Source organism: Narcine bancroftii, chromosome 4, assembly GCF_036971445.1.
Source record: "Narcine bancroftii isolate sNarBan1 chromosome 4, sNarBan1.hap1, whole genome shotgun sequence".
NCBI lineage: Eukaryota > Metazoa > Chordata > Chondrichthyes > Torpediniformes > Narcinidae > Narcine > Narcine bancroftii.
In genome coordinates, this window is record NC_091472.1 from 181,415,258 (window position 1) to 181,440,868 (window position 25,611).

Genomic DNA, 25,611 nt, shown 5'->3' on the forward strand with positions numbered 1-25,611 from the left:
GTGCACAATTTATAAAGTCCATGGAGAAAAGCAATGGTGGATCTACCTTCTCAGAATTCTGTGTGGCAGAGAAAGGGTTGTCTGGATGGTTGCATGCATGGAACACTCATGGAAGGGTATCTCTGCCGTATGGAATTCTGGGAGGGCAGGACCACCATCGCTTTTTTCCCCAAGGTCTTTATAAATTATGCACTATAGCACAACCAACTTTCCAATGCTGTTTAGAAATTGTCCGGTATTACTATTTATTGCTAGCATTTCTCCCGCTGCGACTCTCCCCTTAGCAAAGTTCATACCTTCATTTTAATCTTTTCTTTCCTTCATGTTCCTGCACGTGCAAAAACTTGCATAATTTCTGTCCTACAATGTAATTCTCAGTTTCACACTTGGCTAATTGGAACACCGGCATCTGTAGACGCCAGGGATTGCAGTAGGGGTCAAGGCTATTAATCCCCAGCATGAAATGACATAATTTCATGCCAACATTCAGAGTAATTTAGTTTCACACTTGACCCTTATTCTGCCAATTGGCCGTTAATTCCTGGGATAGGATACAAGTGTGAAAGGGGCTATATTTAAATGTGTTCTGTTGGAATTGGGCAACAATTGTTTCCGTTCCTTCAGAGATGGTAGGTGGTAAGATTAGCAAGAGAATTATAGTGCGTAATATTCAAGATATTAGAAACTTGCAGATTCGGCAGTTAACTGGAAAATTAATTTAAATGTGAATAAGTGCCAGACATTCCACTTTGGTTGGCGAAGCAGAGGCATTGCCTGTACTTTGGGGAAATTTTCAAAAGCAGAATTGAGGTCAAGGGATATAGGTGAATAAATTATTAAAAGCAGCATTATAAATTGTCAAAGGAATTATAAATTCTGACAAAACATTGTTTTTTTGTAGGTATAAAACTCAAATTTAGTGATGTAATTTTAAACTTTTGGAATTGTGGTAAACTGCAGAGAGAATTGTGAATCTGGGAAAGGTGTGTAGTATAAAGACCTTTGAAGCACTGGAGAAAACATTAAAATAAGATTTATAAGGATAATTTGCAAGAATTCAGAGATTGGAAGTTTTAACAGATTAGGATGTTTCCTTTAGGGGAAAAAAGAAGGTAAGATTAGGATGACATAATTTTCTTTGGCTTGGCTTCGCGGACGAAGATTTATGGAGGGGGTAAATGTCCACGTCAGCTGCAGGCTCGTTTGTGGCTGACAAGTCCGATGCGGGACAGGCAGACACGGTTGCAGCGGTTGCAGGGGAAAATTGGTTAGTTGGGGTTGGGTGTTGGGTTTTTCCTCCTTTGCCTTTTGTCAGTGAGGTGGGCTCTGCGGTCTTCTTCAAAGGAGGTTGCTGCCCGCCAAACCGTGAGGCGCCAAGATGCACGGTTTGAGGCGATATCAGCCCACTGGCAGTGGTCAATGTGGCAGGCACCAAGAGATTTCTTTAGGCAGTCCTTGTACCTTTTCTTTGGTGCACCTCTGTCACGGTGGCCAGTGGAGAGCTCGCCATGTAACACGATCTTGGGAAGGCGATGGTCCTCCATTCTGGAGACGTGACCCACCCAGCTCGAGTACTTCGACGTTAGGGATGAAAGCGCTCCAATGAATGTTGAGGATGGAGCGGAGACAACGCTGGTGGAAGCGTTCTAGGAGCCGTAGGTGATGCCGGTAGAGGACCCATGATTCGGAGCCGAACAGGAGTGTGGGTATGACAACGGCTCTGTATACGCTTATCTTTGTGAGGTTTTTCAGTTGGTTGTTTTTCCAGACTCTTTTGTGTAGTCTTCCAAAGGCGCTATTTGCCTTGGCGAGTATGTTGTCTATCTCGTTGTCGATCCTTGCATCTGATGAAATGGTGCAGCTGAGATAGATAAACTGGTTGACCGTTTTGAGTTTTGTGTGCCCGATCGAGATGTGGGGGGGCTGGTAGTCATGGTGAGGAGCTCAGTTTTCTTCAGGCTGACTTCCAGGCCAAACATTTTGGCAGTTTCCGCAAAACAGGACATCAAGCGCTGAAGAGCTGGCTCTGAATGGGCAACTAAAGCGGCATCATCTGCAAAGAGTAGTTCATGGACAAGTTTCTCTTGTGTCGTGGTGTGAGCTTGCAGGCGCCTCAGATTGAAAAGACTGCCATCCGTGCGGTACCGGATGTAAACAGCATCTTCATTGTTGAGGTCTTTCATGGCTTGGTTCAGCATCATGCTGAAGAAGATTGAAAAGAGGGTTGGTGCGAGAACGCAGCCTTGCTTCACGCCATTGTTAATGGAGTAGGGTTCAGAGAGCTCATTGCTGTATCTGACCCGACCTTGCTGTTTTTCGTGCAGTTGGATAATCACGTTGAGGAACTTTGGGGGGCATCCGATGCGCTCTAGTATTTGCCAAAGCCCTTTCCTGCTCACGGTGTCGAAGGCTTTGGTGAGGTCAACAAAGGTGATGTATAGTCCTTTGTTTTGTTCTCTGCACTTTTCTTGGAGCTGTCTGAGGGCAAAGACCATGTCAGTAGTTCCTCTGTTTGCGCGAAAGCCGCACTGTAATTCTGGGAGAATATTCTCGGCGATACTAGGTATTATTCTATTTAGGAGAATCCTAGCGAAGATTTTGCCTGCAATGGAGAGCAGCGTGATTCCCCTGTAGTTTTAGCAGTCTGATTTCTTGCCTTTGTTTTTGTACAGGGTGATGATGGTGGCATCACGAAGGTCCTGAGGCAGTTTTCCTTGGTCCCAACAAAGCTTGAAAAACTCATGCAGTTTGACATGCAGAGTTTTGCCGCCAGCCTTCCAGACCTCTGGGGGGATTCCATCCATACCTGCTGCTTTGCCACTTTTCAGTTGTTCGATTGCCTTATATGTCTCATCCTGGGTGAGGACCTCATCCAGCTCTAGCCTTAGGGGCTGTTGAGGGAGCTGGAGCAGGGCGGAATCTTGGACTGAGCGGTTGGCACTGAAAAGAGATTGGAAGTGTTCTGACCATCAGTTGAGGATGGAGATCTTGTCGCTGAGGAGGACTCTGCCGTTTGAGCTGCACAGCGGGCTTTGGACTTGGGGTGAGGGGCCGTACACAGCCTTTAGAGCCTCGTAGAAACCCCTGAAGTCGCCAATGTCCGCGCTGAGCTGGGTTCGCTTGGCGAGGCTAGTCCACCACTCATTTTGAATCTCCTGGAGTTTGCGCTGAAGATGGCTGCATGCGCGACGGAAGGTTTGTTTCTTCTCTGGACAGGACGGCTTTGTAAGGTGAGCCTGGTAGGCAGCTCACTTCTTTGCCAGCAGCTCCTGGATTTCCTGGCTGTTTTCGTCGAACCAGTCCTTGTTTTTCCTGGAGGAGAAGCCCAGTACCTCTTCAGTGGATTGCAGTATGGTAGTCTTCAACTGAACCCAGAGGGTTTCAGGGGACGGGTCTGTGAGGCGGATTGCATCGTCGAGCTTTGCTTTGAGGTTTGCCTGGAAGTTTCCTCTCGCTTCGTCTGACTGCAGGTTTCCAACACTGAAACTCTTTCTGGGGGCTTTACTGTTCCTGGGCTTTGGCTTGAAGTGAAGGTTGAGCTTGCAGCGAACCAGCCAGTGGTCAGTGTGGCATTCCGCGCTGGGCATGACCCTGGTGTGGAGCACATCTCGTTTGTCACTTTCTCGCACCAGGATGTAGTCCAGGAGGTGCCAGTGTTTGGATCGGTGTTGCATCCAGGTAGTCTTAAGGCTGTCCCTCTGCTGAAAAAGGGTGTTTGTAATGACAAGCCGCTGTTCTGCGCAGAGCTCCAACAGGCGGCACCCATTGTCGTTGCACTTGCCGACGCCATGCTTGCCCAGGATTCCTGACCAGGTTTCTGAGTCTTTGCCGATGCGAGCGTTGAAGTCGCCAAGGATGACAACCTTGTCGGCTGTAGGGGTGCGTTGGATGAGGTTGCGCAGGTCAGTGTAGATCTTGTCCTTTTCTGCTGGTTCCGCCTGGAGGGTTGGAGCATAGACACTGATGAGGGTGATGCAACGCTTGTTTTGAAGGGGGATTTGCATGGACATGATTCGGTCCGAGTGGCCTTTCGGAAGGTTTTCGAGTTTGGAGGCAATGAAGTTCTTGACCATGAAGCCTACACCAGATAGGCGTCGTTCATCCGAAGGCTTGCCAGACCATTAGAGTGTGTAGCTCGCGCCGCGTTCTTGGAGGTTGCCTCCATCTGCCAGGCGGACTTCACTGAGAGCGGCTATGTCGATGTCAAGTCTAAGGAGTTCATGTGCAATGAGGGCAGACCGACGTTCAGGTCGGTGGGAGTCAGTTCTGATGTTCCAGCATGCTAGCTTGAGTTTGTGAGCATCTTTTGAGGGGGAGGACGTGGAGGGGGAGGACGTGGAGGGGGAGGACGTGGAGGGGGAGGACGTGGACCTGTCCTCTGGCCTGCGCAAAGGAGCTTTTAGGTGGAGTGCAGTGTGCGCAGTACTGGCCCCACCCTTTACACCCATGGTTCGTGTGCCGTGGCCAAGCAAGCTGGGACGTGGCAGCGAGGTCCTTGGGTCGTAGGTTTTATATCAGAGTGGTCTTCTCCTATGCAGGTTTCTTACTCGGGCTGGAGGGGTCTGCCTCCCCTCTTAGGTCGGTCCATACTGCCCGGACATAATAGAGATCTATAAAATAATAATGTATTGGGCAAGTTGTGTTTCTATTTAAGGGAGAATGCAGTTACAAGATAGACCTTCCTAAATCAAAATATGAGCCCATGTCACTGCAGTACATTTCCTTGCTACTGCCAATGCTATTGTAACAAATTTTATTTGATATATTGACAATTTTAATTTGCATCTTGTTCCTTTTATTTTTTTTTAATACTTTATTTAAAATTTTCCAATTACAATACAAATACTCCCAACCCCCCTCCCCTCGCCACCAAATCCTTCCCTCCTCCAATAGACACCAAAGTAGGAAAAAAAAAATAGAGGTTTCAGCCATTAAGCAAAATCATACATTAAGTCACCATGGATCGAAGCCTCACCATCACAACAGGCACCAGGGAATTCACATTTTAACCCCATATAGTCCAAATAAGGGCTCTACATCTCTATACATTATTTTTTCCATTAGAATGCATGACCTCAACTCTATATGCCATCTCTGTAATTCAAAGTCAATCTCATCTTTCCAAATAATAGTTACACATTTCCATGCTACATCCATTGCTGCTCTTAAAAACGCAATCTGATACTTAGTTAATCTCAAAACTAAACTTTTTAACATTACCCAATAAAAATAATGTATGATCCATAGGTAATTGAATCTTTAACACCTTCTCTAAAAGTTCCTTAAGTAGTGTCCAAAAAACCTTAACTTTATCATAGAACCAAGTCGAATGTATAAACGCACCTATATCTTTAGAACATCGAAAACATAAATCTGAAGAAATCAAATTGGTATCTCTTTAATTTCTGAGGAGTTAAATATAATTGATGTAAAAAATTATAATGAACCAACCTATACCAAACATTAATAATCTTCGTCGTACTATCCTTACATTTAGATCTCCAATCATCTTGCTCAATTACAATACCCAAATCACTTTCCCATTTTAATCTCTATTTATGTATATTTAACTGGGCATCTTATTTCGCAATAATTTAGACATTTCAGGAAAAAAAATTATTACCTTCCATAAGTAAAATTTCAAAATTTGACTGTCCTGGTAACCCATTTACACAAATTTAAGGTTTAAATATGTATAAGTGCTCTTCCAGCCTCTTAAAACCTGTGTTAATGTTCATCCTTAAAATGAAAAAGAGAGAGAGAGAAAATGACCATTATGTAAAAAATGAGAAATTCTTCAATTTAAAGACTTTTTTTGGTGTAATGACATGTAGAAATTTTTAAATTAAATATTCAAAACACTCTAAGTGCAGAGGGAAATACAATTTTTGTATAATTCAGTGTATTGAAAATTTTCCAATAATAAGGCTTTAATTTCATAATAAGCAAAAAGTCTTCTTTGGAATTTCATATTTCTCCTTCATTCTTTGAAATGAAATAAAATAACCAGCTTCATTACAATCTTGAACAGTTTTAATTCCTTTTTGATACCTTATTTTCAAAAACTTGATTATTAAAGATGAAGGGAAAAAGTTTATTTTGATATAAAGGTGTCTTACACATTTTAATCTCTATGGATATCTAACTGGGCATCTTATTTTGCAATAATTTCCCTTGTGTACCTATCTCATCATTCAACCTACTCTATAATTCAAATAAATATCTCAAAATAGGTGGATTTTTATGAACCATTAATAAATTTTTATTCCACTTATAAATTAACTGAGTCATACTCTTCTCACCAATAATAGTGAACTCAATATTAGCTAACTTGGGCAGATGTTCCAAATTAGTTCCTTCCATATTTTCCAGTAGAAATAATTCTGGGTTTAATGAAAATACTGTACTTTTAACTTGTTCTAAGAAGTTTCGTAGATCCATCCAAAAAGGTTTTAGCTTTGAACATGACCAAGTTGACTACAAGAAAGTGCCCACTTCTTCACGACACCAAAAACATTGACCAACCATGGTTAACAAAGGAAATAAAGGAGAGTATAAAATTGAAGGTGCAGGTGTACAAAGCTGCAAAGAGCAGTGGGAAACTGGAAGATTGGGATAACATTAAGAGACAACAAGGGGTTACAAAGCGGGTAATAAGAAATGGGAAAAAGGATTATGACAGTAAATTGGCACAAAATATAAAAACAGAAAGGAAAAATTTTATAAATATATAAAACGGAAGAGGGTGGCCAGAGTTAACATAGGACCCTTGGACCCTTGGAGGATGAGAAAGGAAAACTGGTAGCAAAAAAATTGAGGAAATGGCCGAGTGTGGAGTTAAGGATGCGAATGTTGGGGAGGGCCTTGATAAAATAGTTGTTACTAAGGAAGTAGTGATGGAGAAACTAATGGGACTAAAGCCAGACAAATCACCTAGTCCTGATGATATGCATCCAAGGGTTCTGAAGGAAATGGCAGAAGTTATAGTTGATACATTGGTGGTCATATACCAAAATTCCTTGGATTCTGGGCAGGTCCCGGCAGACTGGAAGACAGCAAATGTCACGCCACTTTTAAGAAGGGATGTAGGCAGAAGACTGGAAATTATCGGCCAATTAGCTTGACTTCTGTAGTTGGAAAAATGTTTGAAGCCGTCATTAAAGATGAAATAGTGAAACTTTTGGAACGTAAGGGTTTAATCAGGCAGATGCAGCATGGTTTTCGAAAGGGAAGATCTTGTTTGACAAACTTGTTAGGATTCTTTGAGGATATAATGGTGCGGTGGATAGAGGGGAACAGGTTGATGTTGTATATTTGGATTTCCAGAAAGCCTTTGATAAGGTACCGCACAAGAGACTTCTCAGTAAGTTACAGGAAACTGGAGTCCGGGGAAGTATATTGGCATGGATCGAAAATTGGTTTTCTGACAGGAGGCAGAGAGTCAGGATAGGTGGGAGTTTTTCAGGTTGGCAGAGAGTGGTAAGTGGGGAGCCGCAGGGGTCGGTGCTAGGCCCACAACTGTTCATCATTTACATTGATGACTTGGAGGAGGGGACAAAATGTGGTGTAGCCAAGTTTGCGGATGACACCAAATTGAGTGGAAGAGCAAATTGTAATGAGGATGTGGAGAGTATGCAGAGGGATATAGTTAAGCTGGATGAGTGGGCAAAGGTCTGGCAGATGAAAAACTACAGCATGCTGTTGTTCAGAGGGACTTGGGAGTGCTTGTGCATGAATCGCAAAAAGTTAGGTTGCAGGTGCAGCAGGTTATTAAGAGGGCAAATGGAATGTTGGCCTTCATCGCTAGAGGAATTGAATTCAGGAGTAGGGAGGTAATGTTGCAACTGTATAAGGTACTGGTGAGACCGCACCTGGAGTACTGTATCCAGTTCTGGTCTCCATATTTGAGGAAGGATATACTGGCTTTGGAGACGGTCCAGAGGAGGTTTACTAGGTTGATCCCTGGGATGAAAGGGTTGACTTATGAAGAAAGATTAAATCGTCTAGGATTGTATTCGCTCGAAGGGTACGGATAGGATAGATGATGTAGGAAGGTTTTTCGAGCTGGCCGGGGAAACTAAAACGAGAGGACACAGTCTCAAGATTCCGGGGAGTAGATTTAGGACAGAGATGAGGGAAAAAATAGTTTTACCCAGAGAGTAGTGAATGTTTGGAATTCTCTATCCAGGGAAGTGGTTGAGGCTGCTTCATTAGACATATTTAAAATTCGGTTAGATAAATTTTTACATGATAGAGGAATTAGGGGATATGGGGAGAAGGCAGGTAGATGGAGTTAGGTCATAAATTAGATCAGCCATGATCGTATTGAATGGCGGAGCAGGCTCGATGGGCCATTTTTGGCCTACTCCTGTTCCTACTTCCTATGTTCCTTATATATCTGATTTCATTCAATTCTGTTTTTGTGGTGTCAAAAATAGCAGACATAAAAAATTAAATTGAACTAATCTGTATCTTACATTAATAGTATTTATCATACTATTTTGACAGATCTAAGGCCATCTTTGCTCATCAATTATAATATTCAGATCCAGCTCCCATTTCTGTCTAGATTTATTAAACACTTCCAATTTATTAGTTCCTTTATGCAATAAAAGATATTTTACAAAAGGTTTTTTTTTGGTATTTCCTCCCCTAATATGAGCTTCCACCTCACTACAAATAGGTAATTGCATTTCTAAACCTAACTTTTCCCTTAAATATGCTTTCAATTGGAAATAACAGAACAAAGTGTTGCTAGGTATTCCATATATATTCCTCAGTTGTTCAAATGATATCAATTGACCTTGCTCATAATAAACCGATATTTTTAATACCCTTACTAGTCCAGATAATTAAAAATGGGTTATCCTTTGAAAAAGGTACAAACTGGTTTTGAATCAAGGGCATCCTTTTATTCTGATTTTTGTCTTTTATCTAATCCCAAACAGTAATTAAATGTTTCAACAGTGGTGTCTCTTTAGCCCTAATTAATAGTTTTGAATCCCATTTTTATAAACCAGTTCCTCTGCTAGTCTCTCTCCTACTACTTTATCTAACTGTTTTGACCCATGCTGGTTTTTCTACTCCTTCAAAGAGAGAGCCAAGTAATCTCATTTGAGCCACTTGATAATAATTCTTAAAGTTAGGAAGTTGTAAGCCTCCCAATTTATATTTCCACATTTAACCTTTATATTGTGAAGATGGAATGCAGAAATTCAAAGCTGTATTCCTTTAGAGTAAATTACATACCGTTTGAGAAATAATTTTGTTTTGCAAATTTAGAGCCCACATACACAAATTTTAGGTCTAAATGTGTGGAAATGTTCTTCCAGCCTCTTAAAACCTGTGTTAAATGTTCATCCTTAAAATTAAAATGTTCTCAAAATGTGTTGTTCCATTGTGTATGGGGGTGGGGGGAGGGGATTATGCTCTTGGGTATCTTTTAAATTTGTTCAATTTAAACACTTTTTACTGTGTAATGGCTAATTACATATGTGGAAATTTTTAAATAAAATATTAAAAAAAACTCTCCAGGTACAGAGGGAAATGCAATTTTTTGTGTAATTCAGTGTATTGAAAAGATAGAACACCATACCACAGAGATTGGTTGGGGCAAATGTATTGAGAGATAAAATTTGAAAGATATGCCAAGGCTGAGTTAAAGAAAATAAAATGGGATGAGCAGTCGGGCACAGAAGCACAGCAAAAGCAAGTTGAACCAAGGCTTATTTCAATTGCAAGTGATGTGTTTTTTTTTAATACATCACTTCAGAGTTTTTATTGGTACATAGAGGATTTTAAATATTATCAGTTTGGACTAATCTCTTAATTTTATTTCCCAGGGAAAGACTTGGTTAAGAGCATTCATATTTTCAGTTGTATTTGCTAATAGCAAAATTACAAGTTCTGATGCACCACTTATAATTTTGTGATTTAAGCATATGCTTCTTTGGCAGGTATGCCTATTTTGGCATGCATAAAATAAATTGTATTTAACTATTGAGAAAGGATATTTTTAAAATGCTATCAAAGTAAATCCATAACAAAGGGTCCACCTTGTAGAAAATTTTGATTTGTTTATTCAGTGCTGCTCAACTAAAATACCTCTCATTTACCATATTCAGTTCCAACATGTTCCACTTTACCTGGAATGGGCCCCGATGGACGTGTTCTGTTCTCCAGTTGCAGAAAAGAAGCCGAGTATCAAAGGTAGTTAAGAAAAGTAACTGGATGCTCACAGTATGCTAGTGAATATTGGTAAACTGGTAAAGTTCTGGTCATGGTAGAAATGTGTTTTCTACTCTTCGTCCTTGCACTTTCTCCATTCTCTTTTGCCATTCACCATTCCATAGCACTTTTTTACGATTTTCCTGTCTTTAACTTTCTTTCTCTCGCTCGCATGCATCTATCTCATCTCACTTGCCTTTCTTTTTGAGTTTCTACCTTGACCATCAATCAGCCACTTAATTTTAACGAAGAGATAGAAACAGGATGGTAACTGACCCTTCCCACCCACCTGCCTGCGCTGCCCAAATACACCCATGTGGCCAATTAACCTACTAACCCTGTACGTCTTTGGAATGTGGGAGGAAACTGGAACACCCGGAGGAAACCCATGCAGACTCGAGGAAAATGCACAAACTCCTTGCAGACAGTGCCAGATTTGAACCCGGATTCTGGCGCCCTCATGGTGTTGTGCTAACCACTGCACTAACCATGCCGGCCTTGTTGTTTCAAGACTGATCCAACTTTTTTTTCCACATTTCTTCATCTCTCTCAGATTTTGCCATTCTCTTGCACACCAGGACAATTTACCAATTAACCTACCAACCCCACATGCCTTTTGGGTGTGCAGGCATGTGAATTTTCCATGTTTCCATGGATTTCCACATTTTAAAAATAATTTCTGCTTTTTTCACCCCTTCGCTTGCCAACACTGTTGCCTCTACTGTGACTGTTCATCCAATCACATGCTTGCTCGTTTCTCCCTCATCGTTGTTGAATTCGATGACGCATGAATGGCGTTCTGCAAGAGAGGTGGGCTGTGCATATGCAGGCGTGTCTGAGGGGCTGGGACAAGCGAGCACAGTGAGTCAACACATGGTTGTCGCCCAGTATCAGCCTCCAAGGCATCAGGAGTAGTGGCTCTGTTCAGGTAACTGCTGCATTTTTAGGCCGCCTGAACTGAAACTCAGGCTGCAATGGTTTGTGAGGAGAAAATCCTGAGCCCACTTTTTGGCACTGGGGAACTGGCCTGTGAATGGATGGTGCAGTGAGGGAGAAGAGGACTGTCCCGTGGAAGATTGGGGAGAGAAGAGGAGGCGAGGGTTGCAGAATCCACTGCCTTTGTGTGCTGGGCTCAGGATGAGATGGCACTATTTAGAGATGTGATGAGGGGTGGTAGTTACTGCGTGGGGATTGGATACAGATTGGGAAAGGGGTGCTGCCTGGGGGTTGGGTGGGGGGGCTGCCTGGGGGTTGGGTGGGGGGGCTGCCTGGGGGTTGGGTGGGGGCGCTGCCTGGGGTTTGGGCGGGGGCGCTGCCTGGGGGTTGGGCGGGGGCGCTGCCTGGGGGTTGGGCGGGGGCGCTGCCTGGGGGTTGGGCGGGGGCGCTGCCTGGGGGTTGGGCGGGGGCGCTGCCTGGGGGTTGGGCGGGGGCGCTGCCTGGGGGTTGGGCGGGGGCGCTGCCTGGGGGTTGGGCGGGGGCGCTGCCTGGGGGTTGGGCGGGGGCGCTGCCTGGGGGTTGGGCGGGGGCGCTGCCTGGGGGTTGGGCGCAGGATAGTAGTTACTACTTGGGCAAGGGCACTCCTTGTCATGCAGGGTGCTGGTTATGGTCAAGTACTGCTTGAGGTCAGGAGAACCAGGCACTGGTTTGAGCATAGGTCAAGCAGGTACTGTCTGGTGATATGGACGGGGCTTGGAGTCTGGATACAGATGGTAGTATCTGTCTGACATACTGTGCTCTCAAAAAAAATTGATTTTGTTTGAAATTATTAGTTTTTTTAAATGGCTTGAAACTTTGTGTGTGTGCATTTTCAAAACTTCTACATCTGGTGGGGCACTTCCCCCAAACTCCCCCTCAAGGGGGTTATGCCTCCTTGATTCCTGCTGTGTGCCTCGTGCAAGTGCTTGGTTCTTTTCCTTTTTTTTGACCTCACTGACGTGCTTGGGTGTGGGAGGAAACCCATTTGTGTCTTAGGTAGAATGTGTACAGTCAGCACCCTTGGCCAGGATTGAACCAAAATCTCTGTTGCTCTGAGGCTGCAGCTCGACAAGCTGTGTGACTGCCATTCTGTCCCCCCAACTCCAAAATCTGTTACTCGCTGTTGTTCTCTCTCTCATTTTCTTTCTCATTCACCTTATTATTATCTGCAATACATGTGCATGTTTTTACTTGAAACAATAACCATGTTACCTTTGAATTTCAAAGGCATGGTTTGGTGTAAAAGTATAATTCTTGCGGCTTTGATTGGCTGCCTGTGCACAATTCCACTCCTGAACTGTTTGGTGCAGATATGCAGGATGTCTCTTGTTGACTTGGACTTGAAGAATTTGGCATGAATGTCAGTAATGAGGAAGCTCGCCAGTGAAAGCTATGATAGTTGGCAAAACCGCTGCTGTAATTTTGACAGCTGCTGAAGGTGTCAGGTGTTTTAATTATCTCTAGTTGTCTCTCATAGTCAGGTACATTTTAGCACTAGTATAACTGAAGCACAGTAAGTACTCAGTATTTTAACGATTTTAATAATTAAAAAAAATTAAAATCACTCAAAAATATTTAATTAAAAACTTTAAACCATCTGATGTAGGAGCTGAGAGTTATTTTCCCCAGCTTAATTTGCACAATTCAAACTCTGCTACGGGGAGTCTGTGGTCAAGTATCCTGACAGCCAGGGTGCCAACTATCATCCATTGAGTTCATGATTTTTGCATTTGACTCTGCATTCAGAACTGTTTATATTAACCAACAATTTCTGGCCAATTAATTCACAGCAACCTGATCTCTCTATATACATTTGTACTTGCTTTCCGCAAGGGAAACTACTGCTTCTGTTTAGGCATAATTCTAATTGGTAAAATTGGAACAAAAATAATGTGAATATTATTATTTTTGCATAATTACGCTTTAGTTTTGGTTCTAATTTCACCATATTATAAATTATTTCACTGTTAAAAATCAAAATGTAAGAGCCTGTTTACTGAATGCCTCTGTTTAACCCTTGTACGTGAGTGCAGAAGGTAAATGAGTCAAGCTTTAAAGCTTCCCTAATTCCTGGAATGACTTTGGAATAGATCATATTACTTTACACAAAATAATGGCTAAATCAGAAATGGCCTGGTATTTTACTTTTGTGAAAGATAATGACTTGAAAAGCATATTGAGCTCAAGGTTATTTGAAGACTAATGAACTAGGTTTCTGAAAGAAAATTATTTAATATCGATGGTGGTTCCCTATATCTATAACTTTCAGATTTTCATAAATGACACCAGGTAACTGTTTTGTGTTTGAAATGCCATTCCTGAATTTTGTATATATAGAAGATAATCCATGATTCAAAGTATGTCTAAATGAACATTAAATTCATTAGTACTTTGCAGTTTAATATGAGTTAAAATTGAAATATTAGCAGCTACTCCCTGCAATACAAGAAAATTGGTGTGAATATGTATTTTGTCATCCATATATGATGTAATTGTTCCATTAAGTTAAATTTTGAAGTTTAATTTTGTTAATTTATAAAGGAAACAAGAAGCAATTAATTTCTGCAATATTAGTGAGCATATAGTCGCTGCAACCGTGTCTGCCTGTCCCGCATCGGACTTGTCAGCCACAAACGAGCCTGCAGCTGACGTGGACTTTTACCCCCTCCATAAACCTTCGTCCGCGAAGCCAAGCCAAAGAAGAAAGAAGAAGTCGTAATTGTAACAACAGTTTTTTCATTGCTTTCTCAAAACTTTAGAAAGCTTTCAATTCTTTAGTTAATCCATAAACCATTTGACACAAAACTATAATCAAAATAAATTATCATTATTCACGTAATTCCAAATCATGAATGAAAACAAGAAGGTTCATTCCAGGCCAAGACACCATTTTTAGAGCACATTTTTATACTAAGTGCTCAGGAGGCTTGAATTCTACTTGCCTACAACATGAGAATAAGATTAATTTCAGTTTGATCTTTCCATTGCAAACTTTCTAACCTCTGGCACTTTAAAATATCAATATTCTTTTTGCACATTCTGCTTTGGGGTCATGGCCATCGTTGATTGGAATTACTGCACAATTAGCAACAATTGTTTTTGGGAAAGTATCAGATTCAGTGGGTTCACAGAGTGATGAGTCTGGACACAAGTGCTACTTCAAAGGTCATTTTATTGAATACACAGGAAACAAACAAGGGAAGATGTCAAACGATCCTTAATTACTACTTAATAGCTATAAACATTCACATTGGACCCTGGTTGGACTCCGATACCAATGACCACCTATTGTCTACGCTGTATGAGATGAAAAACTATAGAGGTTTAGGCAGGCACAAGGGGCTCTAATATCATTTTTACCACACTGTCTGCACGTGTACACACTTCATGGTCAGGGACGTTCAAACACCTTCTGATTCCCTGTACCAACAAGTGGGCGGCTCTCTGCAAAGATTGATCTATCACCACAGTACTATGGTTCAACTAAGTGCAGTGCACAGCTTACCTGTGACTCCTCCAACGATGTCCACATTAGAACCTAATGTGGAGCAATGTACAGGACTTGGACCAAGAGGCAGAGAGAGAAAAGTGACATGCATTGATGTTTATGTTGTTCTGAGCTGGGCTCCTGGCCAATGATAACGCTGAATCATTTAAATGAGCCAATGGCAAGGCGTGCACTAAATGGGTGGCCATAGTCCAACCTTGATTGGCAGGTGATGCAACTTCTGACCAGACTTCAGAAAAGTAGGTCACGTGACCACCTGCAATCCACAAAAACATTCCACCCCTTGGAAGTCAAATCATTCACCAATCACAACAAACAGCAAAATCTATTTTTTATACCATCTATATATCTCCTCTTAATTTGCATTGTTCAAACACGTAGTGGCCGCTCACGGCAGCACCATTGAAATGAAGCACGCCCCACAACACGAGGATGAACCAGTAACTGAACTTGAATCTCTTGCGCTGCATTAAGGGGATGACTCACTTCCTGTCTGAGGAGCACTAGTCTAAGGGAGTGACGTCAACGCGTTGCGGAGTTGCTGCTTGCCCAGCGATGCACAACCAGGAAGTGACGACATCTCCCAGGCAACACATGTCGCCAAACACTGGCTTTTCCTGAGAAGGGAATGGGGGCCCCTGCCATCTTGTCTCAACTGACTGGTGTGGCGATTCGGCCCACTTCACACCCCCCCCCACCACCCAAGAATCGCTGCCACCCTTTGAGCAAGTCACAGTACTGGCCTCTATGTCTGACCCAGGAATCCGGGACAGGCTGGTCTGAGTCCAAATGCTCCACCTTGAGGTGGTCAATGGCAAACATGTCCTGCAGCCAGCCGATATCCAGGATGAAAATGACACCGTCGCGCTGTAACACCTTGAATGGACCTTCATTGTTGTCCTCTGCAAACGAAAATGAAGTCAACGGACTGCAGATTCGCAGGGATGTGGCAGGGTGGAGAGCTGAGTCAGGAAGGTGGCGGAAGTTTCGGCTTACCCATTTGTTCCCTCAAGTGCTGGAGGACGTCTGGAGCATTGGGCTGTGGGCCAGGAGGGTTAAAGTGAATATCCCTTGGGATGGTACACCATCTCAGCGGACGACGCTAGCAGATCTTCTTTTGGTGCTGGGCGAATTCCTAACAGCTCCTATCGGAGTCCGTCCATCCAATTCGGGCTTATTAGTCAGTTTTTCAGGGCTGCTTTCAGATGGTGGTGAAAATGTTCGACAAGTTCATTTGCCTGAGGATGGGAGGCCTGGTATGGTGTAACTGGCTGCTGCAGAGCTTGACTAGGTTAGACCAGAACGAGGATGTGAGCAGGGCACTATGGCCTGAGGTGTTGTTGGCCGGGACTCCAAAGCATGTGACTCAATTGGACAAGAAAACTCTGGTGCAAGTCTCTGTGTTGCATGTGGGCAGGGGTATTACTTCCGGCCAACAGGGTTATATGGTTAAGGAACTGAGTAAAGTATCCCAGACAACAGTGGCTTATAATGAAATAGGAACATGAGTAAAACAGTCGATTATTGTGAATAAATACTGCATACTTCGGCTCACGGGGAGCGGGCCGACAATGTCCATGTGCACATGGTCAAATCAGCGTTGCGCTGGATCAAAACTCTAGAGAGGGGTCTATGTCTACACTTTGGTGCGCTGGCGTCCAAGTAAGTCTTAGCCCACAGGGTTACATCTCAGCGGAGGCCGTGCCACATGAACTTGTCAGACAGCAGGAGGACCGTGGACATTATGGAAGGACGCAGAAGGCTGTGAATTTGGTCGACACCCCTGTCGCCAGGTCGTAGGTAGGATGGGTCTGGGGAAACCTGTGGATATGTTGCACAGTAAAGTCGGGCTCCCTGTTGAAGGACAGGAATTGCTAACCTTCAGGTTGGTGATGGCAGTCCGGTAGGCCTGGATGTCCACATCCTCCACTTGGTCTTTGGTTAGTTGAGTAATATCGAATCCTCCTGAAATGGCGGAGATAGCTGGCCTGGACAGCGCATCGGCCACAACGTTGGAATTGTCTGGGATGTGGCAAATGTCTGCTGTATACTCCGAAATGTAGGAGAGGTGTCATTGCGGTCTTGTCGACCGTGGGTCTGAGACCTTGCTGTGTAGGCGACAAAAACCCTTCTTCTAACGTAACGAAAATGTCGTATTGCCAGGAACAAGGCCAACAGCTCATGGTCAAATGCGTTGTATTTGAGTTCTGGTGTCCGGAGATGTTCGCTGAAGAATGCCAGGAGATGCCACTGTTCATCGACCCACTGTTCCAGCACCATGCCGACTGTTTTATCCGATGCGTCTGTTGTAAGGGCTGGGGGAGGAAGAATCAGGATGAGCCAAAGCTATGCCCTCCACTAGTACTACATTAGTTGCCTGGAATGCTTCAACGGTTTCACGTGCCCACTGGAGCGCCTTGTGGCCGAGTTTAATGAGATTGAATAGGGGTTGCGTGAGGGTAGCTGCTCCCAGGAGGAAACGATGATAAAAGTTCACCATCCCTAGGAATTCCTGTAGGCCTTTGATCATGCTTGGCCTGGGGAATCGCTGGGTGGCTTCTACCTTATCTGGCAGTGGTGTGGCCCCCTCATGGGTGATATGGTGTTCAAGGAAATCAATTGTTTCTTGGATGAATTAGCACTTATCCAGGTTCACCCTGAACCTGAACTGCAGCAACCTGTCGAAAAGATGATTCAGGTGCGTCCTGTGTGTGCTGGTGTCGGGGCTGGTGATGAGAATGTCATCCAGATAGATGAAGATGAAATCGAGGTCCCTACCAACCATGTCCATGAGATGCTGAAATGTCTGGGGTGCGTTCTTCAGTCCGAATGGCATCGAGAGGAAGTAGAAAGGGCCAGAAGGTATAATAATGGCCATTGATGGGATACCATTAGGATGCACCAGAATCTGATGGTACCCCTTCATGAGGTCCACCTTTAAAAATATTTGGCAACCCTGGAACTTTGTAGCAAAGTCCTGGATGTGTGGGATGGGGTATCTATCTGGGACTGTGATGTCATTGAATTGTCTGTGGTCACCACATAGATGCCAACCGCCAAGGTTCTTCTGGACCATGTGCAGTGGGATGCCTAGGGGCTGTTTGAAAGGCAGACGATACCCAACTCCTCTATGGCAGCAAACTTGGACTTGGATTGGAGGAGTTTGTCCAGCGAGAGGCGCTGTGCCTATGTGTACACTAGTGGTCTCTGGTGCTCTACGCCATGTGCTGGTTTGACGTGGAAGTTGGCACCAACAGTGATGGATACTTGGCCAATAAAAAGGCTTACTTGTTGCGGTCCAGAGTGTGGATGCCTAACAGTAAAAGGAAATGTTGCCGTAGCATGAGGGTGTATGACTGGAATGTGGTAATGATGACCATGTGGCATCTGTTCATGTCTATCAGGAGCTCGTGTGCCCGTGTCTCCCATTACACCGCAGGAGCTGGCTTTCAAAGCGGGTATAGTGGGAGATGAGCTTGGGGAGGGTCTTTGTCCAGAAGCCGAGTGGAACTCTGACCATTAATTTCTGCCAGAGGCTCGACCTCTGGTCTCTGGTCTGTCGGGAGGCTAGCAGCAGTGCCTGCTCTACAGTTTGTTTCAGCATATCGAATGCTAGCTGCTACTCAGGACCCCAGTGAAATGTGGTCTTTTTCCTGGAGATAGCATATAACAGGCATAGCAGCTTGGAGAAATGGGGGATGTGCTGCCTCCAGTAGCCTAAAAGACCAACAAAACTCTGGGTTTCAGCCTTGTTGGTGAGCCCTGCTGTATTTAATATTTGTGTTGATTTCAGGATATCCCTCTAGCCTGAGTGCCTCTGGATTCCTAAGCAGAGAATAGTCTAGCTGGAACCATGTATTTTCTCCTGATTGATTACCCACCCACAAGCGTAGAGTGTAGATACGGGAGTCCAGTATCTGCTTCACTGTCTCCTCCGTGGGGCCCTGGATCAATGTCAGGGAGAAGAATATTTTTTTGATCGCAGGCTAGTAACCCATGACAGATGGTGAGACGATGAGGTCGGCAACAAAAAATGTATCGTGCCACTCCAGGTAAAGGCAGAATGATCCTGGGAGTCGGGTTTAAGGGGATGGGGAATGCATTGGCAAAATCCACCGTGGCATGCCAGGATATCTTCGACCAATGTGACCATCTAGGGAATGGCCAAAGGGGGAGGGGGGAGGGGGGAGGGAGAGGAAAGAAGGAGAATATTTTTGAACTTGTGATAATCTATTGTCACGTGCCACATGTTGATTTTCTTGCGAACAAGTCAGACTGGACTTTCACCTCCCAGCACCTGACTACCTGGTTGTGGGGAAAATCACAAGGGGAGTCTATTTGGCTGACCCACTGACAAAAGTTACCCGGGAGACCTCAAATGTGAATTTTCCTTTGCTGGTATGCAGTGACTGAATTTTCAGTGCATTCATTCCAAGAATGCACTTGGGGGAGGCTACTACCTGGACTGCTAATTAGTGTGGGTGATCTGTGGGTACATGTGTTGTCATGCACCTACTCACCAACAGGAGGCAACCTACTAGTAACAGAACCTGGGGTCGGAATATAAAATCTACTTCATAGCTCTACAGACATTCACATCAGAGTCCATTTATTGATTATTTTCATACAATGTAACTGGCATTATTCCATGAATTAATTCTTACCAGATGTAATATAATTCTTGCCATTTTTTTGTTACCTATAGGTGTGGGCTGGAGCTATGTTTTAAATTCAACAGATTATCAGAGTAGGCCGCTAAGTTGTTTTAAAAATGTTTTAGTAGTTTTTATATATAATATAATTATTTCTTTATATCTCTGTTTTCTTTGTTAGGAGAATTATTTCTCTAATGTCACATTTTCATTCTTTGGAATTTATATACTTGCACTGTGTAGACTTGGACATACCATTTTAATCGTTACAGTACAACTGTGATTATCCAAAATGATTGGGACCGGGCCGATGTCGGATAAATGTTTTTGTTTTGAAGAACTGGTCATGTTTTAAAAAACAGCAAAAGCAAATCACTTGTATCAATGTTTAAACAACAAGGGAAAGCCTTTCAAGCATTAAAGCAATGTTTAATTCTCTCCTAAAAAATGCTGGCCGCAGCCGATCCCCGACATGTCCCAACTGCTGATCATCAATGTGAACCCAATGATTCCCGGGAAGGTTTCCAGGGCCGGTGGAACACTCACTGGTGAGTCGGCGGGCTCATGACTGCCCCGGTCACTGGAGCTCCTGACCCCAACGCCTGAGTCCCAACTGTGTATCCTCCCCTATGCCTGCCGCACATGCTCACCGGGGAGTCCGGTGTGCGATAGTAGGCTGAGAGAATGGGTTGAAGTCGGGAGCTCTGCTGTGCCAAGAGGGTGGGAGGGAAGGAGTGAGGAAGGGGAGGGAATGCCTCTGAGCCCAAGGTCACGTTCCCGCCCAGGAGGCCTCTCTCTTTGATGACACCAGGACAAGAGATTCTTCTAACCCAGGGGTGTCAAACTCAAATTCACGGAGGGCCAAAATTAAAAACTTGGACTAAACCGAGGGCCGAACTAAATATTTATTGAAAATTTTCAACAACATCTGCATGTTTTCTCTTCTTTCAACATATGTAATGTTAAACTTTAGGATATAACTTTAGGAGGATAATGTTACAGGTCAGGAGTAGGTAGCTCAAGTTCACCCTTTGCTTGACCTGAGGGAAACCTATTTGGTCCCTGTGGAGATGTAGTCAGCATTCACAGGCTGTGTCCATTTTGGCCTGCATCAGGACTCAGCATTTCCTGCTCACTCCTCAGGCTCTAGGCCTCTATTCACCCTCGACCCACCATCCCTCTACCTGACCAGTCCTTTACCCAACCTCTACTCACCCCTCACTCCACTCGCTCTGCCTCTACCCACCCCATCCTATACACGCCCCTCTACTGCCTCTCCCCTCAACCTGTTCCTCCCTCTACCCGTCTAATGGGAGACAGTGGTATGCAGTTTGAGAGGGTGAATTGAAGAGAAAAGTCAATAGGGGTGGATAAAAAAAGAAATGGAAAGAGAGAGGGGACAGAATTACCTGAAACAAGGACAATGTCATTCTAATTTCATGTCGCGTGAATTTTTTTTCATCCTGTGAAATTTGGCTCTGAAAAAATTCTGGATAACAAGATTTCTGATTTGTTTTGTATAAATGAGGATTTTGGAGAATCTGATTTTGGATAATTAGAGTTGTACTGTATTTCTATTCTCCTTATGCTAGGTGTATAATGAAATGTTAATAAAAAGATTGAAAACATATGACATTCACATTGGACCCAGGTTGCATTCCAGTACCATATCTTCTACATGGTATGAGGCAAAAACTATACGTGTGTAAGCAGATACATTGGGCTCAAGGAACTCAAGTGGCTGCTTACCCTACCACACTCTCCTGCACGTGTACACACTTCACAGACAGGGACTTTCAAACACACTCCTGATTCCCTTCATTACTGGGGGTTCGACTCACTGCAAGCACTGATCTATTGAAGTTCTATGGCTCAAATCAGCAATGTCCACAGTCGTGACCTGGCATGGACCAAAAGAATGAGAAATGTGGCATGCATCAATGTTTTATACTCTGATGAGCTGGGCGTCTGACCATTGATGATGCTGAATCATTTAAATGAGCCAAAGGTAAGGTGTACATTGATGGTTGGCCTGAGTCCAACCTTAATTGTTACGAAATGCCACTTCTGACTAGGTTTCAGACTGGGAGGCCCACAATCCACTTATACCACCCATCAAGCTGAAATTACTTTTTGGCACCCTTCTTATTTGTTATCTCTCTGTCCTTAAGTGCTCCTTTAAAATCTCCAGTTTCCCCAGGCTTTTCATCACCCACCGCATCCTTGTATTTTCTTTTATCATGCACACTGTTGACTTCAGTTATATTCCTGATTAAACTTTCTGTTTACACTTAAAAACATTGTAACAGCAGCTTAATTTCATAAAAATTTCAGTGCTTCACAGAAGTATTATTGAGGGAGAAATGTGACAGACATTAAAGTAATAACAGGTGGCCAAAGGGATTGGTTAAATCATTGATAATTTTTAAAAATACTTAAAACAAGTTTGGCAAATTTCATTTTTGGAAGATTGAGAATATGTCAGAAGATTGAATCATTGAACTTGTGACTCTCTTTTGGAGCCAGTACCATATTGTTATTCTTGCAAGTATCTGTTTATAAAATAAAATCTATTTTGTTGTTAGGTGCGCTAGTATGAACAAATAACTAGATAATTTAAATTCAAGTATTTGAAAATTTAAAAGAAAATCTTTCCAGGAATGATGAGCATGAAACTAATAGAGTATCATAAACCCACCCTGTTTTCTTGCATTCCTTTTTTTTAAAGTTTTTTTATTTTTATTTTTTATTTTTCACACTATGAACCATATTGACCAAAATACACATAAACCTTTCCCTCTTGAATATACACAGTGTCATTTTCTCCCCTTCCCCCCCTCCCCACCCACTCAACGTTCAACATATACGATACATTAAACCCATTAAACAATGTCATCACACAATGAAAATAAACAAGAAAATTGTGTCATCTACTTTTACATACTGGGTCAGTTCATTTCGTCGTCTTCTCATTCTGTCATTTTAGGTGGTGGAGGTCCGCGGTAGGACTTCTCTGTTGTGTTCCATGTACGGTTCCCAAATTAGTTCAAATACTGTGATGTTATTTCTTAAAACATATGTTATTTTTTCCAATGGAATACATTTATTAATTTCTATGTACCATTGGTGTACTCTCAGGCTATCTTCTAATTTCTGGTTGACATCATACATTTTTTTGCAACAGCTAAGGGTATCATAATAAATCTTTTTTGTGCTCCATCCAAATCGAGGTCAAGTTCTTTACTTATATTACTTAGAAGAAAGATCTCTGGATTTTTTGGGATGTTGCTTTTTGTGATTTTATTTAATACTTGATTTAGATCTTCCCAAAACTTTTCCACTTTCTCACATGCCCAAATTGCATGCACTGTTGTTCCCGTTTCCTTCTTACAGCGAAAACATCTATCTATCTGATACTTTGGGTCCCATTTATTTAACTTTTGGGGTGTGGTGTATAGCCTGTGTAACCAATTATATTGTATCATGCGTAACCTCGTGTTTATTGTATTTCTCATAGTTCCAGAAACATGGGAAAAGTTTTCTTGCATTCTTCAGGGAAAGAATCCTGTCCTTCCTGGGTCCAGCATATATGTGACTGTGGATTCAGTGTGCTTGACTTTTAACTGCTTCCACAGCTTTGAGGTAAATAAGGATGGACAAAAAATACTGGCATATCAAGCTGCATCCTCTTCTCATAAATGAACAAGCAGTCCAACTTGATTCATTTTAAATGAGATACAGAAGTTCCTTGTGGTTTGATAATTAATTATGCAACCTGATTGACAAAATAAAGTTATGATAGTGTTTTACCTTCCCTAAATATCTATTTTGTTTATCACTGTAGATTAATTTTTCCACTTTTGAATATTTTAATCAGAAGCAATTCTCATTCCTGCAAGCCATTGAGTAATATTACCCGAAATCATGTAAACATTTTAATCTTTTCTTCTTTGGCTTGGCTTCGCGGACGAAGATTTATGGAGGGGGTAAAAGTCCACGTCCCTAACCCTAATAGTGAACACTCAATTACATGTAGTAAGTGGGTACATGAATTATGATATTATTAAAATTGGTCACATTATTTTCTCACCAATAATTTACATCAATTCAATGATCATATGAATAAATATGAAAGGCTATTTTAAAGCTTTAGGGATGAAGCAAATGTCATTATGTCGTGCTAAAATAATGAACAGCTTTTTTTGTTTTATTCTTTAGTGGCTCTTGTTAAGATTACATTTTAATGCTCACCTTTCACCATTTCATTTAGACTGCATATTTCTGAGCTTATGGCCCTTAGTGTAGGGACATACTTGCAAATATTTTTCTCTGGATGTAGCTCGATTCTGTTCCTAATGATGACACATTGATACCCTATTTCTCTCATGAGCTCAGTTTTTTTTTTGGATTGTGCTTCCAAGATCTGGTGTAAATAATCACAGTGAATTGTAACTATATTGATTAATATTCAGAGCAAAGGCGCGTTAAATGCTCTAGATTGTAAGATCAGCCATAAGAACTGTTGTCAATACTTTTGTATGTTTTGGCTGATGTGGAAAGATTTTACATGAAATAGTCATACCCATTGAAGTATACGTTCAAAGCTAAAGAGCTATTTAAAGAAAAATTGGCAATAATTTTCATGATTAAAAGTAACACTGCATTAAATGTATTTTTATTTGCACTGGTTAACAAAAAAATGAATAATTTTGACCTGATAGTGAATTTTTTTTTCTCTTTTTGCAATGACTTTTAAAATTCTCATATCTTTCATCCTGCAAAAGTATTGCGCAGCATACAACTTTTCAGCAGCTTTTTTTTTAAGTTATTTTGATCCTGTTTCTCAACAGTTAACATCAGAAGATAGGAAGGAGATAATGTGATCTAGGATGTACGCTGAGGAAAAAATAAATTTGCATTGCAATTAATTCAATATGATAGAGTATAAAATCGGCCTGAAGAGTGAGGAATAGAGTTATCATTTTGGGGCAATAATGTTGCCAGGCTTGTGGAATATTTCCATCATTTTCTGTTTTTATTTCAAATTTCCAGGATCTGGGTTGTTTTTCTTTTAGTCTAAAATGTTTCATTCTGTGTCAATTTCAAAGGGTATTTGTAATAAGAAAAAAATATTTGTCATGGAATAGTACATGACTAAGTCCATAAATTGCAACAATATTCTTCAATCTATTCTTTCTCTGTTAATTTATTGCTGTTTTCAATTTTGGCTACTACTTTCATTCCTGACTCTGGAAAGCATGCAATATTAAAGCAGTTTTAAAGTGTTACAATTTTTAGACAAATAAACATTGCTTCACAATTTCTTCATAAAAGCATCAAAAATATCTTTTTGAGGCCATCAGAAAAAAAATGAAGGAGGAAAATGGTACATGTTGCCCAATACAACAACATGCATACTGTGTAAGCCCTACATATGATTGTATTATATTACTAGCAGGCTAATACTAATCCCAGCACTCTTCTTTCTTCTTCAAGGACATGACTCATTTTGAACTTCCATGTTTTTTTTTCATACTCTGTATAAGGCTGCAACAGTGGCCTTTGGGGGAGGTGAGCCTTGAGCTTTGAGAATGAAAGCAGCAATGCCAATCTGGCTACTAGTCACCAGGGAGCTATTATCTTACTGTGCCGAGACCCAGGCCCTGTGATAATGAACTTCAGGGGAATGCTTAGTGAAGGCTGCAGTTCACTGATAATAGCTTTTGTTGTGCAGGATGTGCTTTGAATGCAAAAAGAGTCAGAATTTTGTAGCTCAAGAATAATGTAACTGCTTTTTGCTTTGCGTGACTGCATTTTATCGTACAAGCCACAGATGGAGGTGCATTTAAATCTTTTTGCTGATGGATTAACTGTCAGTGATTTATTAATTTCCCCTGAGTTGACAGAACCTTACTAAATTTAAGGAGATGAAATATTTTAAATTTTCTTTGGCATGAAAGAAATTAAAAACATTTGATTATTCCAGTCAACCTTTTATATCTGCAAATTTTTTAACAATATTAGAATGTGATGTGTAAATGTGATTTTGATATGTGTGGCAAGCTTGGAAAGTTACTTGGGAAGATTGTGGCATCAAATATTTTCTTGTGTGTATATTTAAGAAAGTGAATATTTTAATTAAAATAAGCATGTTGGATATCGACCAGTGTTCAGTTTTCTGATTGTAATGATACCTCCTAAGAAATTGAATTGTCAAGTCAATCAGCACACCGCCTTAATTGAAATAGA

General features: G+C 42.0%; 1 protein-coding gene across 5 annotated transcripts in view; it reads left to right on the plus strand.

The window, feature by feature from the left end:
* rbm19 (RNA binding motif protein 19) overlaps window positions 1-25,611 on the plus strand; it is a 267,475-nt gene that overhangs the window by 42,968 nt on the left and 198,896 nt on the right. For all 5 annotated transcript variants that reach the window (XR_011356240.1, XM_069933162.1, XM_069933161.1 and 2 more), the window contains exon 16: window positions 10,125-10,209. Coding sequence is in view for 4 of the 5 variants with exons in the window: in XM_069933162.1 (XP_069789263.1) it covers window positions 10,125-10,209 (85 nt within the window). In the remaining variant the exon portion in view is untranslated. The remainder of the gene's footprint in view (window positions 1-10,124; window positions 10,210-25,611) is intronic.